Genomic DNA, 21837 nt, shown 5'->3' with positions numbered 1-21837 from the left:
GGCTCGACCAGTCCTCCGCCTCCTGGCTGCAGACGCCGTGCGGGCAGCCGGCGGGGAGGGAAGCAGGAGGCCCCGCGCCTGGGACAGGAGGGGGAGGACTGGTCGAGCCGGGCCGGGAAAGAAGCCGGCGACCGGGCTCCCCCGCCCGCCTCGGCTCCCCAGCTCCGCTGCCCGCGCGCAAAGCGAGTCCAGGGGACTGCGGTGGGCTGGGCGGCGGGGCCGGGGTCGGGCGTGAGGACCATCTCATCTGAGCCGCGGCTTTCCGGCACCTCTTTGGGTACATATCCAGAGCGCCAAGTGTTCAGCTCCGGTTTCTACCGCTTGGATTTAGCTCCCGCATGTGGGCGTCTAAAAGGAAACCAGAAGCTGGTAAGTGATACAAAAACTCTACTTAGTAATGGGATTTGACTCAGGAGTGGGAAGAGCCGGATAGACGGCTAGACCCCTTCCTCGAAAAGGAGCTGCCCTTCAGTGAGTTTCAGGCAGCAGTTAATTACTCGGTAGAGATAATGAGTTCGCTCGGATCCCTGTGCTCCCCCGCACCCTACTTGTTCTACACTTTGAGACCGCAGGCCTGTTAATTAACTTTAATTACAATCATTTGGCCTCCACCTGCCTGAACCTAACTTCATACTCGAAAACTGTCGACAGGGAGTTTACCAGATTGATTTTCTCGTTGACGTTTGGAGACAGGTCTCCTGGGAGAATGGGTGCCCGTCTTATTAAACGAGGTAAGTTCATCCTTGCTTCTTTTCTTAAACTTGTTCGCCTCACCTCCTTGCGGCGATCTGGAGTAATTTTGATTGGGGGGAAGTCTGTGAAAATATATTGTGAACTATAACCTTTGATGATTAGAGGCAAATTAGAAGCTAGTTTGTTTGGAATAATGACATTGTAGGCTGTTGCAAGTTTGTATGATGATGGCAACTTTTTTTTTTTTTTTTGGCAAGGGTGTCCTTGAAGTAGTCTGCTTAGTGGAATATATCCTTTTGGTTTAAAAAAAAAAAAGTACCGAAAAATAAGCTATTTTTAAAAGTACACATAATCGGATGTCATTGTGATTACCAATAATAGTGTTGTACTTACAAGCTTAGTATTGATTTCTCCCGCACTTAAGCACTCTTTGCCCGCATGAGTTTATGGGAACATTGCCCGTAAGTAATTGGAAGATGAAGTTATGACTATTTTACAAAGGAAGGTAACTTTTTTAAGGAGAAAAGAGAAATACTTCTAAACTTATACTTGTGACTTCCATACACTTACAAGAGAAATACTGAGGGGAAAATTCTCATGACCTTCCACTGTTTAACAGTGTTTTAAAAAGAAAGAAAAAGTAAAATGGGTCATGGAACTAGGCTAGAGTCTAAAGTGGAAATATCTCCCTGGCTACTTTTCAGACAGCTGTTTAACAAATACACACTTAAGGTGGGTCTTAACACCAAGAGTGTTCTCTATCGACTTGATTTGTCAGTACTCAAAGATTTGTTTAAATGAAAATATACCTAGAGGGGAAGTCAAATGACTTGTTAAAACTTATTTGTGGGCATGTGTGTTTGCATTTTTTTCCTTCTTCCATAAGTCAGATTTTATATGGATAGTCCATGAGAGGAGAAACTGGTACATTTAAAAACAAATATGTATTTTTTTTCATTTTTCCTATGTCTCTTGAATATTAAAATTTTTAATGAAAGTCTATTTGAATTCTATAGTGCTTCTTTTTTGAAAAGTTTCTCACATATGATTTCATTTAATCCAATAGTAGCCTCTTTTTCCCCCCACCTACCCCCACATTGCCCCTTCCCTCTTCCTTCTGCACACTGGTGATCAGTAGTTTGTTCTCTGTATTATCAGTGTCTGCTGCTAAAAACAAATTTCTTGACCATCTCATATCATTGCAGTTTGAGCCTTCTAGATAGAGTACTTTTCAATTCAGCTACTTAGTTATTGTGATTAAGTAGAGGACTAAGAGGCTTCCCTGATGGCTTAGACCATAAAGAATCTGCCTGCAATTAAGGAGACCTGGGTTTGATCCCTGGGTCAGGAAGATCCCCTGGAGGAGGGCATAACAACCCATTCCAATATTCTTGCCTGGGAAATCCCTTGGACAGAGGAGCCTGTCAGCCTAGGGTCCATATGGTGGCAAAGAGTCGGACAGGACTGAAGCGACTTCGCAGCAGCAGCATAGGAATGAGATTATAATGAATTGCAGTTTTCTTGGAAGAAAGTCTTAAACTATCACCATAAGACTGTGAAGTTTTAAAAACCGGCTTAGAACTCTGTATTATAAACATCATGATATTTGGGAAATTTTCTGGTTTTGCTTTGTTTCTTTCTGTCCTACCTCTTAGCAACTTTGAGAAAGTTCAGTGAAAGGTGCTATAAAAATGTTACTTATGAATGACAGCCGTTGCTTTTAAGAAGAAATTATTTTAATGTTTTAGCAAGTTTTTTTTTTTTCTTTCTTATTTGTTTGTTGAATCATTTATTGAATCCAATGTTTGTATTTTCTAAACTGAGGAATTTGGGGAATATTCTGGAAAATATTAGGTAAAGAACATTTTATTAATGTTGGAAATATTTCTTAGCTTTGATCAAATGTGATTGACGAGAGACTGGAGGCTATGAGATGTCTTCTCATCTGTTTGATTGCCTAAAGACATCTCCCTCATTGCCCCACTTTGTGGCAATGACTGCTGTCTCCACATGCTACGTTCCCATACATCTTGAAATTCCCCTCTGTAGCTCCTTCACTGATCATTCCATCCTCAGAGTTCTGAATTGCTGCATATTTCAATTATATTTATGGTGTCAGTTTGAAGTTTTTAGAGTTCCTTGGAATTCTTGAAAGATGATGGTGCTACTTCTCTATGTAATTATACATTATACATAAAACAATACTTAAAATATGAACCATGTGAAAGTCAAGCTCATAAGACTTAAGTTTTCTCATCATTACTCTTGAAGTGTTTTTATCAGGTACATTTGAGTCTTCCAATTTTGTTGTTCCTCTTTTACTGGCTCTTACTGACTTATAAAGAACTGTCCATATGCATTGGAGAAGGCAATGGCAACCGACTCCAGTACTCTTGCCTGGAAAATCCCATGGACGGAGGAGCCTGGAAGGCTGCGGTCCATGGGGTCGCTGAGGGTCAGACATGACTGAGCGACTTGACTTTCACTTTTCACTTTCATGCATTGGAGAAGGAAATGGCAACCCACTCCAGTGTTCTTGCCTAGAGAATCCCAGGGACAGGGGAGCCTGGTGGACTGCTGTCTATGGGGTCACACAAGAGTCGGACACGACTGAAGCGACTTAGCAGCAGTAGCAGTCCATATGCGTGTCATTTTCCCTTGACATGCATATGGCTGTAACATGGTTACAGCCATGTTTAATACACTCCTTTAGATTTTAAACTCCTGGAGAGAAGACATTTCATTTTCACTTTCTTTTTAGTACAATATGTATATATCATTGTTCAGTCACTAAGTTGTATCTGACTCTGTGACCCCATGAACGGTAGCACTCCAGTCTTCCCTGTCCTTCACTGTCTCACTGAGTTTGCTCAAACTCGTGTATAATGAGTTATTGATGCCATCCAACCATCTCATCCTCTGTCGTCCCTTTCTCTTCTTGGCCTCAGTCTTTCCAAGCATCAGGTTCTTTTCTAATGGCTCTTTGCATCAGGTGGCCAAAGTGTTGGAGCTTCAGCACCAGTCCTTCCAATGAATATTCAGGGTTGATTTCCTTGCAGTCCAAGGGACTCGGAAGAGTCCTTTAAGAGTCTTCTCCAACTCTACAATTTGAAAGCATCAATTTCAAATGCTCAATTTGAGCATCAATTTTGATGCTCAGTCTTCTTTATGGTGCAACTCATATCCATACATGACTACTGGAAAAACCATACCTTTGTCCACATAGACCTTCGTTGGCAAAATGATGTCTTTGCTTTTTTACACTTCTTAGGCTTGTTGTAACTTTTCTTCCAAGGAGCAAGTGTTTTTTAATTTCATGGTTGCAGTCACCATCCACAAGAATTTTGGAGCCCAAGAAAATGAAATCTGTCACTGCTTCCACTTTTTCCCCATCTATTTGCCATGAAGTGATGGGACTGGATGCCATGATCTTCTTTTTATGAATACTGAGTTTTCAGCCATCTTTTTCACTTTCCGCTTTTACCCTCATCTAGGGCTTTTTAGTTCCTTTTCACTTTCTGCCATTAAAGTGATATCATCTGCATATCTGAGGTTGTTGTTATTTCTCCTGGCAATCTTGATTCCAGCTTGTGAATCATCCAACCTGGCATTTCACATGATATACTCTGCATAGAAGTTAAATAAGCAGGGTGACAATATACAGCCTTGACGTTCTGATTTCCCAATTTTGAACCAGTCCATTGTTCCATGTCTCGTTCTGACTATTGCTGCTTGACCCGCATACAGGTTTTTCAGGAGATAGGTAAGGTGGTCTGGTATTCCCATCTCTTGAAGGAATTTTCCAAAGTTTGCTGTGATCTATACAGTTAAAGTCTTTAATGTGGTCAATGAAGCAGAAATAGATTAAAAAAAAAAATCCTTTGCTTTTTCTGTGATCCAGGGTGTGTTGGCAATATGATCTTTGGTCCTCTACCTTTTATAAATCCTGCTGGTACATCTGGAAGTTTTCCGTTCACGTACTCCTGAAGCCTAACTTGAAGGATTTTGAGCATAATCTTGCTTTCTTAAGAAATGAGTGCAATTGTACAGTAATTTGAACATTCTTTGTCATTGGAATGGAAATTGACCTTTTCCAGTCCTGTGGCCACTGCTGAGCTTTCCAAATTTGCTGGCATACTGAGTGTAGCACTTTAACAACATCGTCTTTCAGGATTAGAATATATATGTATATATGCACACAGTAGCACGGTTCTCAAGTGTGATGATAGGTGCTATCTTGAACTGCAAATGTTTCTCCCTGTTATGTTATCTTGGAGAGAGTAGTTAGCGATCCTTAAATATTTATTTAATGAATAAATGTTAATAAATGAGTCAATCAGTTGAGAGACACTTGGTGAGATATCCTCTTACCTAAGAAAAAAGAGACTTAGATAATTACGGAGCCAATAGGAACAAGCCCTCAAATTCAGTTGGAAAAGAGGTCAGGGTGCTATTTATAAATGCTAAGAGAGGAAACCATTCACAGTAGGCTATTTTGAAACATCTGGTTGTTAGTCAAAAAATGTGACTCAAATTCAGAGAAATAGTGGAGAATACATCTGATACATTTGTATCCAATTAAAAAAATTGATATATAAAAGTGCATGTATCATAAGTGTACATTTTAAAATCTTTTTATTGAAGTATATCATGCAAGTTTTTATCTCAGCCAATTAAACATTAAAGGTATGTTCAATGTAGCATGAAATAGAACAGAATCCTGAAGAATATGTATGTACTCATGCTTATATCAAGAATCCTGAAGGGTCTGAGTGTCCTTTCAGCTGCCAAGATACAGATGTGGGTAGGAGGGAGCTGGAATGAGCAGGTTTCAGGGGCACTCAGGTAGGTGTCCTCCACTGTGGTGTGGGCTTTGGTTTGTTAATGACTTTACCCCCACTCCTGCTCTTGTAGGAACTTGGGAAAATGCTTGCCTAAGAACTGTGGCCCCGCTTTAAAGATTTCTGAATTAAAAATTAAACATTTTTAATGTTTAAGAGACTTAATTTTAAGTTTAAAAAAAACATTAATTTTTAATGTTTGAGACTTAACTTTAAGTCTCAAACATCAGCCAATTAACTTAAAATCTGGATAGACAGTTTGAAAGAAAAGGGACTTACTGAAGCTAAGGAGTGTTTCAAGCCACATAACTTATTGGGATGTTATAGAAAACACCTAAACCCAGGTACTACTTAGGCTAATAAAAAAGTCATACAAAGTAAAGGAATGGTCACTACTGGCCTTCACTGGCTGTGAAATGTATATTCTTAATTTTGAAAGAGTTGTGTCTTTCAGATTGCACAGAAAATAAAATAATCAAAGCATGACTTAGAACAGTCTTTTCTCCTTGATCCAAGCTGTGGAAGGCTTTTGCCTGGAGCCTGACTATTTTCAGCTCAAACCTCTGTTACTCTCCATCCAGCAGCCACTAATTAAGTGCTTATTGCTTGCCAGGAACTAAGATCTTTATGCATATTTACTCATTTCATCCTCAAAAGAGTCTCGTGAGGTTCTCATTTATCGTCGCTGCTTACAGGTGACCACAGTGTGTCTCAGAAAAATAAAGGAACTTTCCCAAGTTCATGCAGGTATTACACAGCAGAGTACGATCACTGGACATCACTGTGCTGTTTCCCAAGTCTAAAGTCTTCAGGTAAAAATCTTCATTCTCACTACTATAACGACATCTATAGTTTACTAAATTAATGAAACTGTTTACTGCTGTGTGAGGTGCTTTGTAGGTTTATTAGAAGAATAATGGATGGTGCTAATTGAAAGGAATGTAATTTTATGAAGCAGGCAGGAGAATACCGATCACACCAAGCGCAATAATGCAGTATGAATATGACCAACTACAATATTATATACCATGGATGAATTAGCCAGCATTTTTTGTACACTTATAATTCATGTCAGGTGCTTTTCTATATGCCTTATGTATTTGACTTGTTTAATTCTAGCAGAAATCCTAGCAGATATTTTATCTTCATTTTATAGACAGGGAAACTGAGCTTCAGGGAAGTTAACTATCTTCAGGGACAAAGAAAACAAGTGGGAAAGGCTGGGTTGGAGTTCAGGCAGTCTGACTCTAGAGCACTGTGCTTTGTGTACTGTGGCCTGAGTATCTCAAACAATTAAAAGTAAATGACTTTAGGCTTCCGTATTTACTTACATGGACGCATATGCTCACAGCTGCAAAGGCTTATATAACTTGAGTTCGCAAGGGATGGTATAGTTCAGCAGCATTTCCCTAGAGACTCTAAATGCTGTGTATAGTAGAACAGTCAAATGAGAGGGAAAATAGGAAGTCCTTGATCCCTTCCTACTGTTAAATCGATCGCATAGGTATTAGGAGGCATCACAGTTAACAGCACAGTTTGTAGAGTCTGACTCTTGGAATTCTGAAACTTATCCACTGTTTTCCTGCTGTTAAATGAGATCCTATAAAGTTGGTTTGTAATCACTCCACAGATATTGGCTGATAACATTAGCAATAGAAGTCTGAGGGAGAATGAAAGAGGATGGATGTGTTTTGATGAAGGGGAAGGAGGGCTCAATGTAGAGAACCTGGGGCAGTGGAGGAAAGAGTTCAGAGTTGAGGGAACTGGGCTTTCTGTAAGGGGTTAAATGGGGCAGTGTTATCACAGGATAAGGTAGGTGACCAATGGTAGGGGAGAGACATACTGAATGACCAACCAATTTGACACCAAGGATGTAAGGACTTAGACTAGAACAATAGAATTCTTGATATCTGACCTTTTGTAATTTGCCCTATACAATGGGATAGAGTAATGACAGCAAGCGTGCTTTCTCAAAACCACTTCCTCTTCTGCATGGTTGTGGGGAGCAGAGTGGAACGATTTGTCTTTATGACTATGTGAAGTTAACATCTTAGTATTAAACAATAAGTCTGTTTGATGTGAAATACAGTGATACCTCCTCCTTGTGACTGTATTCTGTACTGAAGCAAAAGTAGAATTCTGGTAAGACCTGTAGCCTGAACTCACTAGTTCAGTGTGTTATTTATATGGACCTCCCGAAGTTTTTAAGAGATTAGCTGTTTCTCCACATAAATAACTTGAAATCAGGGACACTTCCTTTCATCATCTATAGTGCCAGGTATCCTTTGGGGATAGCGGATTAGCTCTGGAGATTTGGAGGAGTAAAAATTGTGCCTGAGGTTTCTACCTTGGGTATCATTATGCGTGCTAAGTCATTTCAGTCCTGTGGGACTCTTTGTGACCCCATGGACTGTAGCCTGCCAGGCTGCTCTGTCCATGGGATTGTCCAGGCAAGCATACTGGAGTGGGTTGCCATGTCTTCCTCCAGGGAATCTTCACAATCCAGGAATCAAAGCCACATCTTATTCTGTCTCCTGCATTAGCAGGCAGATTCTTTACCACTAGGATGTCCTAAGTCAGTCAACTCTCCTATTTACTGGTACCCCTCAGTCACTGTGACCAATAAAAGTAATTTCTCACACATTTCTGATTCACATTCAATTGGGGATGACTGTTTTGGAATACAATAAACTTCCATTGTTTTTAGAATCTGTAAGACTTGTATTGATGACACTGAAGAGTCTCTGTATTCATGTGGCAGCCTAACTTACTGAGTTTACATTTTTAAGGCTGTTTTCTGTCTTGTGATCCTAGGATTTTTAAGTCTATTATTTCAACACATTGGCAGGTTTCTAAATACTGTAAGGTTATGTTTATGATTTTAAAATGGTATGCTTTTTTTTTTAAAAGAAGTAGATTAAAGTTGAGTGAATTTAGTTATACTATTGCTACTTTTTCCCTCCCCAAAGATATTAAAATCAGGCAGAAGTGATTCCAAAAGTTGTCAGCACTGAATATTTAATGACTTTATGGTTTAATGAAGTGACCCAGGTTTTTCAGTTATTTTCTTTCCTCGTTTAACTGGGGAATATGACAAAGTTACACTGGTAGTGGGTGGGGGGATGGGTAGTGGGAAGTGGTTTACTGTGGTGGTTTTTCTTACTCGAGGCATATGGAGGCGGGTGGCTGTCCCAACCTACGATTTTTTTTTAATTGAAATATACTTGATTTACAATATTATATTAGTTTCAGTTGTACAATTTTTATGAATTATACTCCATTTAAGGTTATTGCAAACTAATGGATATGCTATTCAATATATCCGCATTGCTCATTTATTTTATACATGTCCTTGGTGGCTCAGTCAGTAAGGAATCTGCCTTGTTGTGCAGTAGACTGCCTACAATTCAGAAGACCAGGCTTCCATCCCTGGGTTGGGAAGATCTTAGCGAGTAAACCACCAGCACATGATAGTGTATATTTCTTAATCGCCTATCCCTATCTTGCCACTTCCTACTCCCCTCCCCTCACTGGTAAGCACTAGTCTGCTGTCTGTATCTGTGAATCTGTCTCTGTCGCATTCATTTTTTAGATTCTGAATATAAGATAACAAAGAGTATTTGTCTTTGTCTGACTTCTTTCACTAAGCTTAATAATGTCTAGGTGCCTCCATATTGTTGGAAATGACAGAATTTCATTCTTTTTTGTATAGCTGAGCAACATTCCTTTGTATTCCATGTGTACATATATCACATTTTCTTTGTCCATCTATTGATGGACACTAAGATTGCTTCTGTATTTGACTATTATAAATAATGGTGCTATGAACATTGGGGTGCATGTATGTTTTCAAATTGGTGTTTTGTTTTTTGGATATATATCCAGGAGTAGAATTGCTGAATTCTACGGTAGTTCTGTGTTCTTTGTTTCTGAGAAGCCTCTGTTCTGTTTTTCCACAGTGGTTATACCAATTTACATTCCCACCAACAGTGTATGAGAGTTCCCTTTCTAACACATCTTTACTAATGTTAGTAATTTGGGTTCTTTTTGATAATAGTCATCCTGACAGGTGTGAGGTGATATCCCATTGTGGTTTTGATTTGCATTTCTCTGATTAGCAATATTGAGCATCTTTTTATGTTTCTGTTGGCCATCTATATGTCATCTTTGGTGAAATATTTAAGTCTTCTGTCCACTTTTTAACTGAGTTATTTGTTTTTTTGATACTGAGTTTAATATTGAATGTATGAGCTATAACCATTAACTGAGTTATTTGTGTTTTTGATATTGAGTTTACTATTGAATGTATGAGCTATAATCATATTGGTCATATCATTTGCAAATATTTTATCCCATTTAGTAGGTTGTGTTTTCATTTTGTGTATGATTTCTTTTGCTGTGCAAAAGCTTAAGTTTGATGAAGTCCATTTGTTTATATTTGCTTTTGATTCCTTTGCCTTAGGAGACAGATCCTCCAAAAAAATACTGCTATGATTTATGTCACAGAGTGTTCTGCCTGTGTTCTTTTCAAGAGTTATATAGTTTCCAGTCTTACATTGAGGTCTTTAATCTACTTTGAGTTTATTTTTGTATATGGTGTGACAAAATGCTCCGATTTCATTGATTTTCATGAGGCTGTCCAGTTTTCCCAGCACTCAGTTATTAAACAAGAGACTGTCTTTCCTGTATTGTATATTCTTGCCTTCTTTGTCATAGCTTAATTAGCCATAAGTGTGTGAGTTTATTTCTAGGCTCTCTGTTTTATTCCATTGACCTATGTGTGTGTTTTTGTGTATCATGCTGTTTTGTTTACTATAACTCTGTTCTATAGTCTGAAGTCAGAAAATGTGATACCTCTTGCTTTGTTCATTTTCTGAAAATTGCTTTGGGAATTTGGAGTCTTTTGTAAACTTTAGGAGTATTTGTTTTAGTTCTGTGAAAGATGTCATGGGTATTTTGGTAGGAATTGCATTAAATCTGTATATTACTTTGGGTAGTATGACCATTTTAGCAATATTCTTTCAGTCCCTGTACATGGGATTTCTTTGTATCATCTTCATTTTCTTTCATCAGTATTTTATAGTTTTCAGAGTATAGATCTTTCACTTTGTTGATTAAGTTTATTCTTAGATATTTTATTCTGTTTGTTGAATTTTTAAAAGTCCTTTAGGTGGGTTGGAATGCTTCCAGCTGCCCTACTACTAACCCTTCTCTCCCCTTGGTTCTTGATTCTAAGATCACTTGTACTGGTTAGATGGATTGGGAAAATCTGTATTTGAGCTCCTTTGGAGCTTGGTGACCTAAATAGACAAAACTTTAAAACTTTGTACTTTCCACTTGTTACCTTAAATCATCTCAAAGTTGAGAGGGAGTCTTTCAGCACACATTTATTGAGCACCTTTTATGTGCCTGATGGTGTTCAAAGTTAAGACCTTCAGCAGTGAACCATAGACAAGATTTCTATCCTCTGGTAGAAGTCTACAGATGTCATGTAGTAACAAATACCACAAAGATACAGAAAGCAAGAGTAAGGAATGCTGTGGGACAGGGCATGCTCGTATGCCTAAGGGCACTAGGGAAGGCCACTCTAATGAGCACACGTTTGAGCATAGACCTACTCGAGTGATGGAGTGAGCCATGAGCCATGGGAATATGTTGGGAAGTAGATTTGAAAGAGATAGATGGGTGAGAGGTAGGAATCATGTAGTAGAAATAGGACTGAAGCCAGCTTGGTGATGATTGAGTGATGGGGGCTTCAGGCAGAGCCAGGGAAGATGAAATTAGGTAGTTGCAAGGAGTGATGTGATGTGACTTTTGTTATAAAATGAATAATTCTGGCTGTTGTATTGAGAATATGCTGCTTGTGAAGGCAGGAGACCAGGATAGAATCTGGGATATCAGTCAGAAGGCTGTTGCAGTGGTCTAAGACAGATAAGAAAGTGGCTTGGGCTAGCATATGAGCAGAAGCGATGATGAGAAGCAGTTGGTATTCATAGTACCTCCAAGGTAGAGCTCAGGAAGATAATAAGATTACGGTTGTTAAGTGATACTGAAAGCTGGGCATATAGAAGGTACTCCTAAGTGTTACTTCTGTTTTCTTTTTACTTTCTCTTGGAAATGGGTCAGGATAGCATGGGCAAATGTACATTCACATCTGTAATGCCAACTGTTCATGTATTCTCTAAATGTGTTCTGTATATATACATCATGTACTGTGTTTACAAACAAGTAATTTGGCATTTATTGGGCAGCTTATATGGGCTAGTCATCATCTTGGCAGATTTATTAGTTTATTGTGGGACAATAAACATAATTATGATGACAGATACTTATTTAATATTTGCTGTGTGCCATTGGTGTTCTTGATGCTTTACAAAAGCCTTATGAAGTAGGTATTCTTACCACTCCTTTCCTGATGAGAAAACTGTGGCAGAGAGAGGTTAAATACTGGAATTTGACCAAGGTTGCCCAGCTCCCAAATCCTGGCTATTACACTGCACTATCCTGTTTCTATAGGTTAACATGGAGTCAACAGGATGTGATTAAATACTGAGAAGTAAATGCTGTAGTCATACAGTGAAGAGTTTATTTCTTGCTCGGTAGAGACCTTATGAAGAAAATAGCATTTGAGTTACATTTCAAAGAATGGGAAAGATTTCAACTGTGGGAAGTTAATGACTTAGTGATGAAAATTTGTAATTATAATGATGGAAGTGAATATGTGCTAAACACTTGCTGGGGATTAAGCACTATTTTAATACTTGGAGTGGATTGTCTCATGTAATCTTTACCAGCACTGAGGTACCTTTGAACATTTTCGTTTTATGGGGAAGGAAAGAGACACACAGATATGTGCCTATGAAAGTGGAGGAGAGTGGAAATTGAATATGACTGCAGACTCCTGGACACTGTCTTAGGAAGGACATCCATCTCCTGGGGTGGGGGGAGTGATGGACTTCTGCTGAGGTGTGAGGAATTTAAAACCCAACCAAAATTTTTTGTGCATCTCAGTCATCTTTGGCATGTGTCACAAACATAGATTCTTGGGCCTATATACAGATGTTGCTGTACAGCAGATCCACTCACTGATACCAGGAGAGCCATGAACCTAGAACATGGCATGTGTGCCTGGTGCCCAAATGGAGGTCCAAACACGGAGGGCTTTGATGTTGTGTTAAGGAGTTTGCCTGGTAGACTTTTGTAGTTAGGGGTGCCCATCTCTTTGCAGCTGATGATATCTTTGGGGGCCTGAAACCTCTGAAGAAGTGGGTCTGTGAACACACTTGGATAGTCAGACAGTTAAAAAGCACAATGATTGGAGGATGGCGCCTACATGAAAGTGCAGAGAGGTGGGGCCTACACAAAAGCGCAGAGAGAGTTTGTGGGGCCTGTGGGAGAAAGCCTCTTCCAGGTCACAAAAAGGAATCTAGTTCATTAACCTTATTTAGCATACCCATGATACCAGAGCGAGGTGGTATGGGTTAGACTATTTGGTATATCCATACTTGAGTCAGCCACTGAGGAACTTCATGTGTAAGAGACAGAAAAAACTTGTATATTAAAACATAAAGGCTCACACATGCACACACATTAAAAAAATAACAAAATGGACTTCTGAACCACTTCTACCATCGCTACCAGTCTGTCTCCCGTCTCTTAAACAAAAGGAGTGATTCATTCTATTTCATGAGGTTGATAGGAAGCCTTCAGAGAGGAAGTAATAGATGCCTGTTCAAAATTGTAAATAGTGCAGAGGATTTGGCAAAGTATGTAGATCTGCCAGCTCGTACAGCGTATGTAAAAGGTATGGGGCTATTTAACAGTTTGTTGCTTGGGGGAAATGATAATTAATGAGCTAAGGCAACCCACTCCAGTGTTCTTGCCTGGAGAATCCCAGGGACGGGGGAGCCTGGTTGGGCTGCTGTCTATGGGGTCGCACAGAGTTGGACATGACTGAAGCGACTTAGCAGCAGCAGCAGCAGCAGCAGCAAAGTCAGTGAAGTGGCATGGGTTAAACTTGAGCCTGGAGTTAGTATGTGGAAACATCTCCCTAGCAGTAGAAATATATCTGAGGTACAGTATCTGGAGCATTGTTGCCACTTACATCGATAGTAGCTACTATTATTTTTTTATGTTCAGATTGAGACCAGACTTGGGGTGGTATGGCACCCCAAGAAGCTTAGCCTGTTCTGTTCAGGATGTGGAATGACAGGCCAGATTTGGACTTCCAGTGGTTTAGTGGTACATGGAGACTGGGCTGAGGGATTTGTTGAATGATTGCAGTGATTTAGGCAGATGTAATACAGGAGGGCCTGAACTGTAGTGAGGAAGGTGGACGAATATATTACTTCATGTTTTCTCACAGTTCTAGAGCCCGGTATCAAAAGTTGCTGCCACTTTGGTAATAATTATTTCCATTTTGTAATGGGCAAACAAAACTAAATAATGGGATTAAAAAAATAATTATGTGAACAAGAATAATGTATCTGAGAATTAGGTTCATATATGGTGTTGAGGTTTAACTTTCTGCTTTTTTCCCTGACGTTTTGGTATTTTGAGTGTGACAGAGGGATACCTGTTGGGCACAGGCATTTCCTGTCTTTCATCTCTCTTTTTTTAAATTAATTTTTTGTTTTTAGTTGAAGGATAATTGCTTTATAGAATTGTGTTAGTTTCTGTCAAGCATCAGCATGAATCAGCCATAGCTGTATATGGTCTTTCCTCTCTGGTTTGTAACTTTTATTCCTTTGTTTCTGAAGTGCTGCCTAAATAGTATATGTTTTCCCTTTTATTTTTGGTGTACCCACTTGTCAGTGTCAGCTAAAGTTTTAGAATAGTTGAGGCAACATCTTATGGGCAGTTGGCATATATCACATGGAGACTCTTGAGTTGTGTCTTCTAAGGAGCTACTTTGAGATGCAGTTTTTTCCAGAAACACTGTATCTCTGCTTACTCAAATGAATATACCTGATTCCACTGTGTCTTATTTTATTACTTCAGTGTATAGTCATTATGCTGACTTCCCAGGTGAATCAGTGGTAAAGAATATACCTGCCAAGCAGGAGATGCGGGTTTGATCCCTGGGTTGGGAATATCCCCTGGAGAAGGAAAGGCAACCCACTACAGTAGGGGAAATCCCATGGACGCCTCCAGTATTCTTGCCTGGGAAAACCCCTACAGTCCATGGGGTTGCAAAGAATCAAACATGACGTAGTGACTAAACAACAATTGTTGTTACCTATATTCTGTACTTTTTTCTTTTTTCCTTGATGCTTAATATATAGAAATTTGCATATACCATACACTTTTACAAACTCAATGCAGCCATATAAACAACAGCTGGAAAAACCATCTTTTTAAAGAATTGAACAATGTTTGTGAGAAAAGTGAACTTATGTGAATCTGCTGTGTATAAAGGAAAATGTGACCTTTAAACTTTTTCCTTTTCCTTTCATATTAACTTACTTCCTGTTATCTAATGTAAAGTTGTTCATCTAGTCTTGTCTTATATAATATTGTGCATATAATGCTGCTGCAATTTTGAAGCAAAAATCATTGACCTGGGAAATACGTTCTAACTGTGCTTTTGGAGTGAGTCTTTGAAGAAAGTATAGTAAAGGACGGAGTTGCTCATATCTATTAGGTACTGTTAAGAAAAATTATCTAAAATTTGGAAATCAAAAGAATGTACAGCATGTTCATGGGATGCCTTGTTGAGGGTATTGTTTAACAGGCACACCCCAGGGATATTCTAATTCTTGTGTTCTACCTCCTATTTACTATTTGATTAGAGCCCTGAACTGGGAAGTTACCTGTTGGCTTATAGATTTTTGTCCAGTGGAAAGATATCCCCAAAGGTTATGGTTTTATTGCCCTGTAGATCACTAACCAGTTTTTTGTTTTTTTTTTTAATATAACCTACCCATCTTATTCTAGAACTAAAAAAAAAAAAGTTTTCTGATGGACTATATAAACCTGTTCAATAAATGATCTTGGAACTAGCCCTACCACCTTACAGGTTCCCTCATTAATTAGTGAATAAAATTTTTGGACACATGTTTAATTTATATTTAAGAATCTTTTTTTTTTTTTTTACCTTTTTGAAAATCACCATTTGGTACTACTATAGCATTTCTGTCCCATCCCTTCACACTTTACCTAGAAAATGACTTTCTAGGGCATGCATTTTCCAAACTTAGATCACTACTCAGTACAAGTAGTGATCCTCATTTCTATTGTGTTTCTTCAGAGAACGTTTGTAATGTAAAACTAGTTTTGATGCCAAAAATGTCCTAATAAATTGCTTTTCTTTTCTCCTTTTTTCCTAGGCTTAAGCACATAAAGCATTCACTGCGGAGAAAACAGCATTTTTGAGATAAGTCAGAGGAACACCCACTACAGAAGCACACCCTCCTAGTGTGTATTGCATTGCACTGCTTCTTAAAACTTTGCCTAGTGATGAAGCCACCACTATGTCCTCAGTCAGTGAAGTGAATGTTGATATCAGAGATTTCCTAATGAGCATTAATCTGGAGCAGTACCTCTTAAACTTCCGAGAATTTGGTTTTAATAATGTGAGGGACTGTGCAGAAATAAATGACAGTGTGCTCCTCAAAGTTGGAATATCACCTACAGGACACCGGAGGAGGATACTTAAACAGTTACAGATAATCCTGTCAAAAATGCAAGATATCCCAATATATGCAAATATTCACAAAACAAAGAAGAATGATGAGACTTCAAAGGATCACCAGGCTCCGTCTTCTGCTCAGAATACCTCCTTAGAATTTTCAGATTCACATGGTGTTCAGATACCTAGCCGGATACAGTTGGAGACTGTTACAAAAAATGTTGGAGAAAATGAGGTTTGTGTGGAAAATAGCCAATCTCTTAAATCAGATGATAAGCTGACTCTTCCTACACACAACTTCCCCATTCCAGAAGACGAACCACACTCGAATTCAGGTTCTTTTCAAGATTCTTTACTTCGTAATGAAATTACCGACATAGAATCTTTGATAACAGAGAAGACTGTAGGCTGCACAGCTGAAGAAGAACACACAGGAAGAGATGATTTGGTTTCAGAAAATGTAGGCAAGCTTCCTAATGCAGACCTTGAATTCCTTTCCTCCCATGACTCTTCAGTATCAGAAGCAAATTCTGGAAATGGAACTAACGTTTTATTAGAAAGCTCACCACCATCCCCATTCTTTCAGTTTCAAGGAGAAATGGTTGTAAATGATTTGTATGTGCCATCATCACCAGTCCTAACACCTATGAGAAGTCGTAGCAAGTTGGTTTCAAGACCATCTCGATCTTTTCTGCTAAGACATCGGCCAGTACCAGAGATTCCAGGATCAACGAAGGGAATTTCAGGGAGGTAGGAAATTTTATGATAGGCTGTGTGTATTCAGTTTGGGGGAATGTAGTTAGTTCTAACAATTTTCTTTTCTGTTTTCCTTTCTAAATTTGACATTTTAGTTTACCTGTTCAACCAACCTTTTCTTTCTTCTAAAACTTTTTCATCATGTCATTTCTCTTGTATACCACTACCCAGAGTCTGTTTTCAACTTGTAACTGCCTGGGACTCTCTAACTTTCTCCTATTTAATTGGTGGAATTCCCATCCACTAATTCTACCTGGATATTCCATCCCATATCTAGTATATGGAACCTTCCACCATATCTAGTATTATCTTCTTCCATGAGTGCACTTATATTTGAATTGTTGACTCTGTCTCCCCTAGGAGACACCAGGTTATGTGTTTCTTGGTAAAGGACCATGTTTATATGATTGTATCTCTACTGCCTGACACAATGACTGGCACCAGTGAATCAGTCAACATGCATCTAGTGGGCACCTACTTGATACTGGTCACAGTGCTAGGAGCGGAGGAAGTAGAGAGGGATAAAGGGGCTTGAAGTGTAGCACAGGAGACATGTAAATAGTAGTAGCATTACAGTATGAGACCAAATGAGCTGGAGACTGAAACTCTAAAGAGGGGTCCTAACGACTTGTTGGGCCTTTGGTGCCCTGGGGTAACTGTAGAGTCAGAGAGGAGCTGACTTACTGCAGAGACTGCTTTCAACCGTTTCTTAAAATTACACCTAAGATGTGGTTTCCTCCAGGGCTGTGGTGAGATTTTTTTTTTTTTTTCCTATTTACTAAAATCTAACACTTGTCTCTCATGAGGTTAAGTTCAACCCATACTGCTGTGGCACCAAATGCAATTACAGATTCCTGTGCAGGGTCTAGGCTGTGTATTTCTGCAAGATTCTCTTTCCCCTGCTGATATCCCTGTGTAGCCACTCCGTCCCTGGTGCTGGAACTTGGTTGTATTTACAAGAGAAAATATGGAAATTTAGTATATGCAAGAGAAAACATGGCAGTTTATAAGACCATGTTAAATGTCTTCCAGTAGTGTGTAAACTCCTTGAGGGCAGAGCCCCTAATTACTTTGTCTTTTTCTTGGCATCCCTGGTGCCAGGGGCGGTGTTGAGTATTTACTGGGAAATCAGTTGGCAGTGTCATTTACTGAACACCTGGAATCTAGTTTGGTTTATAATTTTCCATAAAATTATAAACTAATTCTCACACTGGCCCTTGAAATAGGTATTGTTCACCCATTTTGTTATGAGGTAATTGAGCCTTAGGTTAATTTTTCTAGGATTACATTGGCTGTGAACTCGGATTTCATTCCAGTTCATTTGATTCTATAGCACACTTTTTTAACCACTCATTTAGTAAATGTTCTTAAAAGTGTTGATGATATATATAAGAAATGGAGTATTTCTTAGGAATGTAGAAAGTCACCAGTTTTTGTATACCATTGTAACTTTAGCATATTTTGCTAATTTTTGACACTTAAATGAGAGGGGTCTGCTGTGTCTTTGCAGGAATGGAATCTTTTTGGGAGCCATAAGGATAACTTCAGATAAAAACCATTGGGCTCAGGTTTTACTTAAGTTGTGTTATTTTTATACATTTTTGAGACTCTTTTGATGTTCATTTAGTTCTAAGTGTAAGCTTTGTAACATGTGAAAGGCTAGTTATTCACATTGTGATTCTTGAGTCTTTGAAAATGAGAATTGAAATAATGGTACAATTAGTAGTAAGCAGCTTAGCAGGCAGAGAAGGCGATGGCACCCCACTCCAGTATTCTTGCCTGGCAAATCCCATGGATAGAAGAGCCTGGTAGACTGCAGTCCATGGGATCACTAAGAGTCAGACACGACTGAGCGACTTCACTTTCACTTTTCACTTTCATGCATTGGAGAAGGAAATGGCAACCCACTCCAGTGTTCTTGCCTGGAGAATCCAAGGGATGGTGGAGCCTGGTGGGCTGCCGTCTATGGGGTCACACAGAGTTGGACACGACTGAAGTGACTTAGCAGCAGCAGCAGGAGCAGCAGCAGCTGATTATGACAGTAAATGGTATCTATGGATTTCTGGTGATCAAATTATAAAACGAGAAAATAAATTATTTTCAGAACAGTGTTTTTCTTTGTGGTCCTTGCCTGAATTGCAAATAGTAATTGCAAGATTCTGCAGTGTTATAAATGAAACTGTAGATTATATAATCCAAGATTCTCTCTAGTCAAATAACATCTAAATGATATTTAGTATATTCCTTGATGTAGCATAGAATATATTTCTTTGTGGCCAGCAATTTTAACCTAATTTCTTTACTCACTAAACATTTTGTATAATTATTGAAAGGAACATGATTCTGGCTGTGTACCTGATGTGAGGTGCTTTGTTTCTATCTCCCTGGACATGTACCCCCAAACCTCTACCCCTTGCCAAGTTATCTGATGCAGTTGATGGGTTCTCTTTGTCTGTGCATTGGGCTCCTTCTTTGAATTCTATCTGATCCTCTTGGGAAGGCTGGGTTGGGTGGGGCTATGCTGGTGGCTCAGACAGTAAAGCCTCTGCTTATAGTGAGGGAGACTTGGGTTTGATCCCTGGGTCAGAATGATCCTCTGGAGAAGGAAATGGCAACCCACTCCAGTACTCTTGCCTGGAAAATCCCATGGACCAAGGAGCATAGTAGGCTACAGTCCATGGGGTCGCATTAAGAGTCGGACATAACTGAGCAACTTCACTTCACATGCTGGACCCTGGACCTCAGGATCACTTTGTAAGTCCTGTCTCTTGGGGTCTAGGTCAGAACTAGCCTTGAGCCAGTTCCTTCCTTATCAGCTCACCAGTAGGTCTCCCATAGAAGTCTCTAAGTAGAAAGCAAGTTCCACCAGCTGCCCTTCCCTGTGAGTCATAGGTGTGTCTTGTGAATCTTAATGATCCTTCCAGGAGGATCCTCCTTAGAACACAAAGCAGGAAGGATTCAGGTATCTTTTGCTATGAAAGAGGTACATTTCTTCTCCTCCTCCCTAGTTTAATGATTTTCATACATATTTCGTGCAACTATTTTATCCTTGGTACAAGTCACAAAGCCCTGTCTTTTAGGTGTCATGCCTTTGAATATGTTGGGGAAGGAACAGTAAAGAAGCAAAGGTGGAGGCGAGGAGGGTGGTATGCAAGGGTGCACTATGGTTGGAGTACATCTTTTGTAACATAAGACTGAAGACCTATGTTAACTGTTGAAGGGCATTTTTCAAAAGTATGTGTTCTAAACCTGAAGTCACCAGCCTTCTGAGAACTTTTTATTAAAAGTAAAAATCATAGATATTTTTCTCTGGATGTACATAGACATGATGATACAGACATTAAAAATGGATCTGCTACTTTAGACTTTAATGGTGAGACATGAACAAAAACATACAGACAAATAAACAACTGTTTGCTACATTGAATTAGAAAAATACTGAAATTCATCCCATCCTCATGTTCAAGAAAACCTTTATATGTCATGTAAATAGCAAAAAAAAAGAGAAAATTCTTAGCATTGTAAAATTCAGATTTTTTCCTTTAAAATGGCTTTTTACAAATTCTATGAAAATGAGTTGATTATTTCAGTATTTGCAAAATTTTGACTTGAATGTCTATCAATAACAATGAATCAAACTTTTTAAAACCTATTTTTTTTTTTTGTCACACCCTTTTCCATGTACACTCTGACTCATGGCCCCAAGTATTCTGAACAAGTGACCACCTCCTCCCCTAATTTTACTCTGACTTAGCATTTCAGGGGGAAAGTAATGTTTGAGCCAAAAAAAAAATCCTTATACTACAAAAGCAAATGTAAAAGTTCAAGTCTAGCATTTTCTTGCTGTGTCACTTTAATCCTTTCTTTTTTTTTTAAATTTTATTTTATTTTTAAACTTCACAATATTGTATTAGTTTTGCCAAATATCGAAATGAATCTGCCACAGGTATACATGTTTGCTTTACAGTGTGTTGGTTTCCGCCATATAGCAACATGAATCAGCCATAGACATACATATGTTCCCTTCCTCTTGAACCTCCCTCCCACGCCATCCCACCCTCTAGACTGTCACAGAGCATTGGGTTGAGCTCCCTAAATCATACAGCAAATTCCCACTGGCTATCTGGTTTACATAGGGTAATGTATATGTTTCAGTACTACTCTGTCCATTCGTCCCACATTCTCCTTCCCCTGCTGTGTCCATAAATCTGTTCTGTCTGCATCTCTATTGCTGCCCTACAAATAGATTCATCAGTACCATTTCTCTAGATAATGAATCAAAATTAATAGATAATCACTTGACTTACTGTTAGAGTATAAAGGTATCTTATCTGTGTGATACTTTCTACAAGTGAAGAGACATTTGTACTCTTTATTCATAATTTTGAAAGTCCTGCTTTGTTTGAAAAAAATTTTTTGAACTATAGCTTCTGCTAGTTGATGAAAAAAGTATTACAATAATGATGTAGACTTTTGTGTTGTAATCCTTCTGTAATTTTTATTCTTATCCTAAGGACTGTTTTGGAATTTTGGAAATTGAGACTCAATTATTTGTTCATTATACATTTCATATTCTTCATCTGAGCTGTATTTAATGCACCCTTGTGTTCTCTGAATTCAGATTTGTGTGATTTAGTTAGACATGCAGTTCAGTTCAGTTCAGTCGCTCAGTCGTGTCTGACTCTTTGCGACCCCATGAATCGCAGCACGCCAGGCCTCCCTGTCCATCACCAACTCTGGGAGTTCACTCTAACTCACGTCCATCGAGTCAGTGATGCCATCCAGCCATCTCATCCTCTTATCGTCCCCTTCTTCTCCTGCCCCCAATCCCTCCCAGCATCAGAGTCTTTTCCAATGAGTCGACTCTTTGCATGAGGTGGCCAAAGTACTGGAGTTTCAGCTTTAGCATCATTCCTT

At 39.0% G+C, this 21837-nt stretch overlaps 1 protein-coding gene across 1 annotated transcript in view; it reads left to right on the top strand.

Moving 5' to 3' along the window:
* Window positions 1-21: 21 nt before the first annotated feature.
* ARAP2 (ArfGAP with RhoGAP domain, ankyrin repeat and PH domain 2) overlaps window positions 22-21837 on the top strand; it is a 201877-nt gene continuing 180061 nt past the window's right edge. The window contains exons 1-2 of the mRNA XM_010852420.1: window positions 22-369; window positions 15863-16914. Coding sequence (XP_010850722.1) covers window positions 16007-16914 — 908 coding nt within the window. The 5' untranslated portion in view covers window positions 22-369; window positions 15863-16006. The remainder of the gene's footprint in view (window positions 370-15862; window positions 16915-21837) is intronic.

The sequence above is a fragment of the Bison bison genome, unplaced genomic scaffold (assembly GCF_000754665.1).
Source record: "Bison bison bison isolate TAMUID 2011002044 unplaced genomic scaffold, Bison_UMD1.0 scf7180017864310, whole genome shotgun sequence".
NCBI classification, from domain to species: domain Eukaryota; kingdom Metazoa; phylum Chordata; class Mammalia; order Artiodactyla; family Bovidae; genus Bison; species Bison bison.
This window is presented reverse-complemented; position numbering and strand designations above follow the sequence as displayed.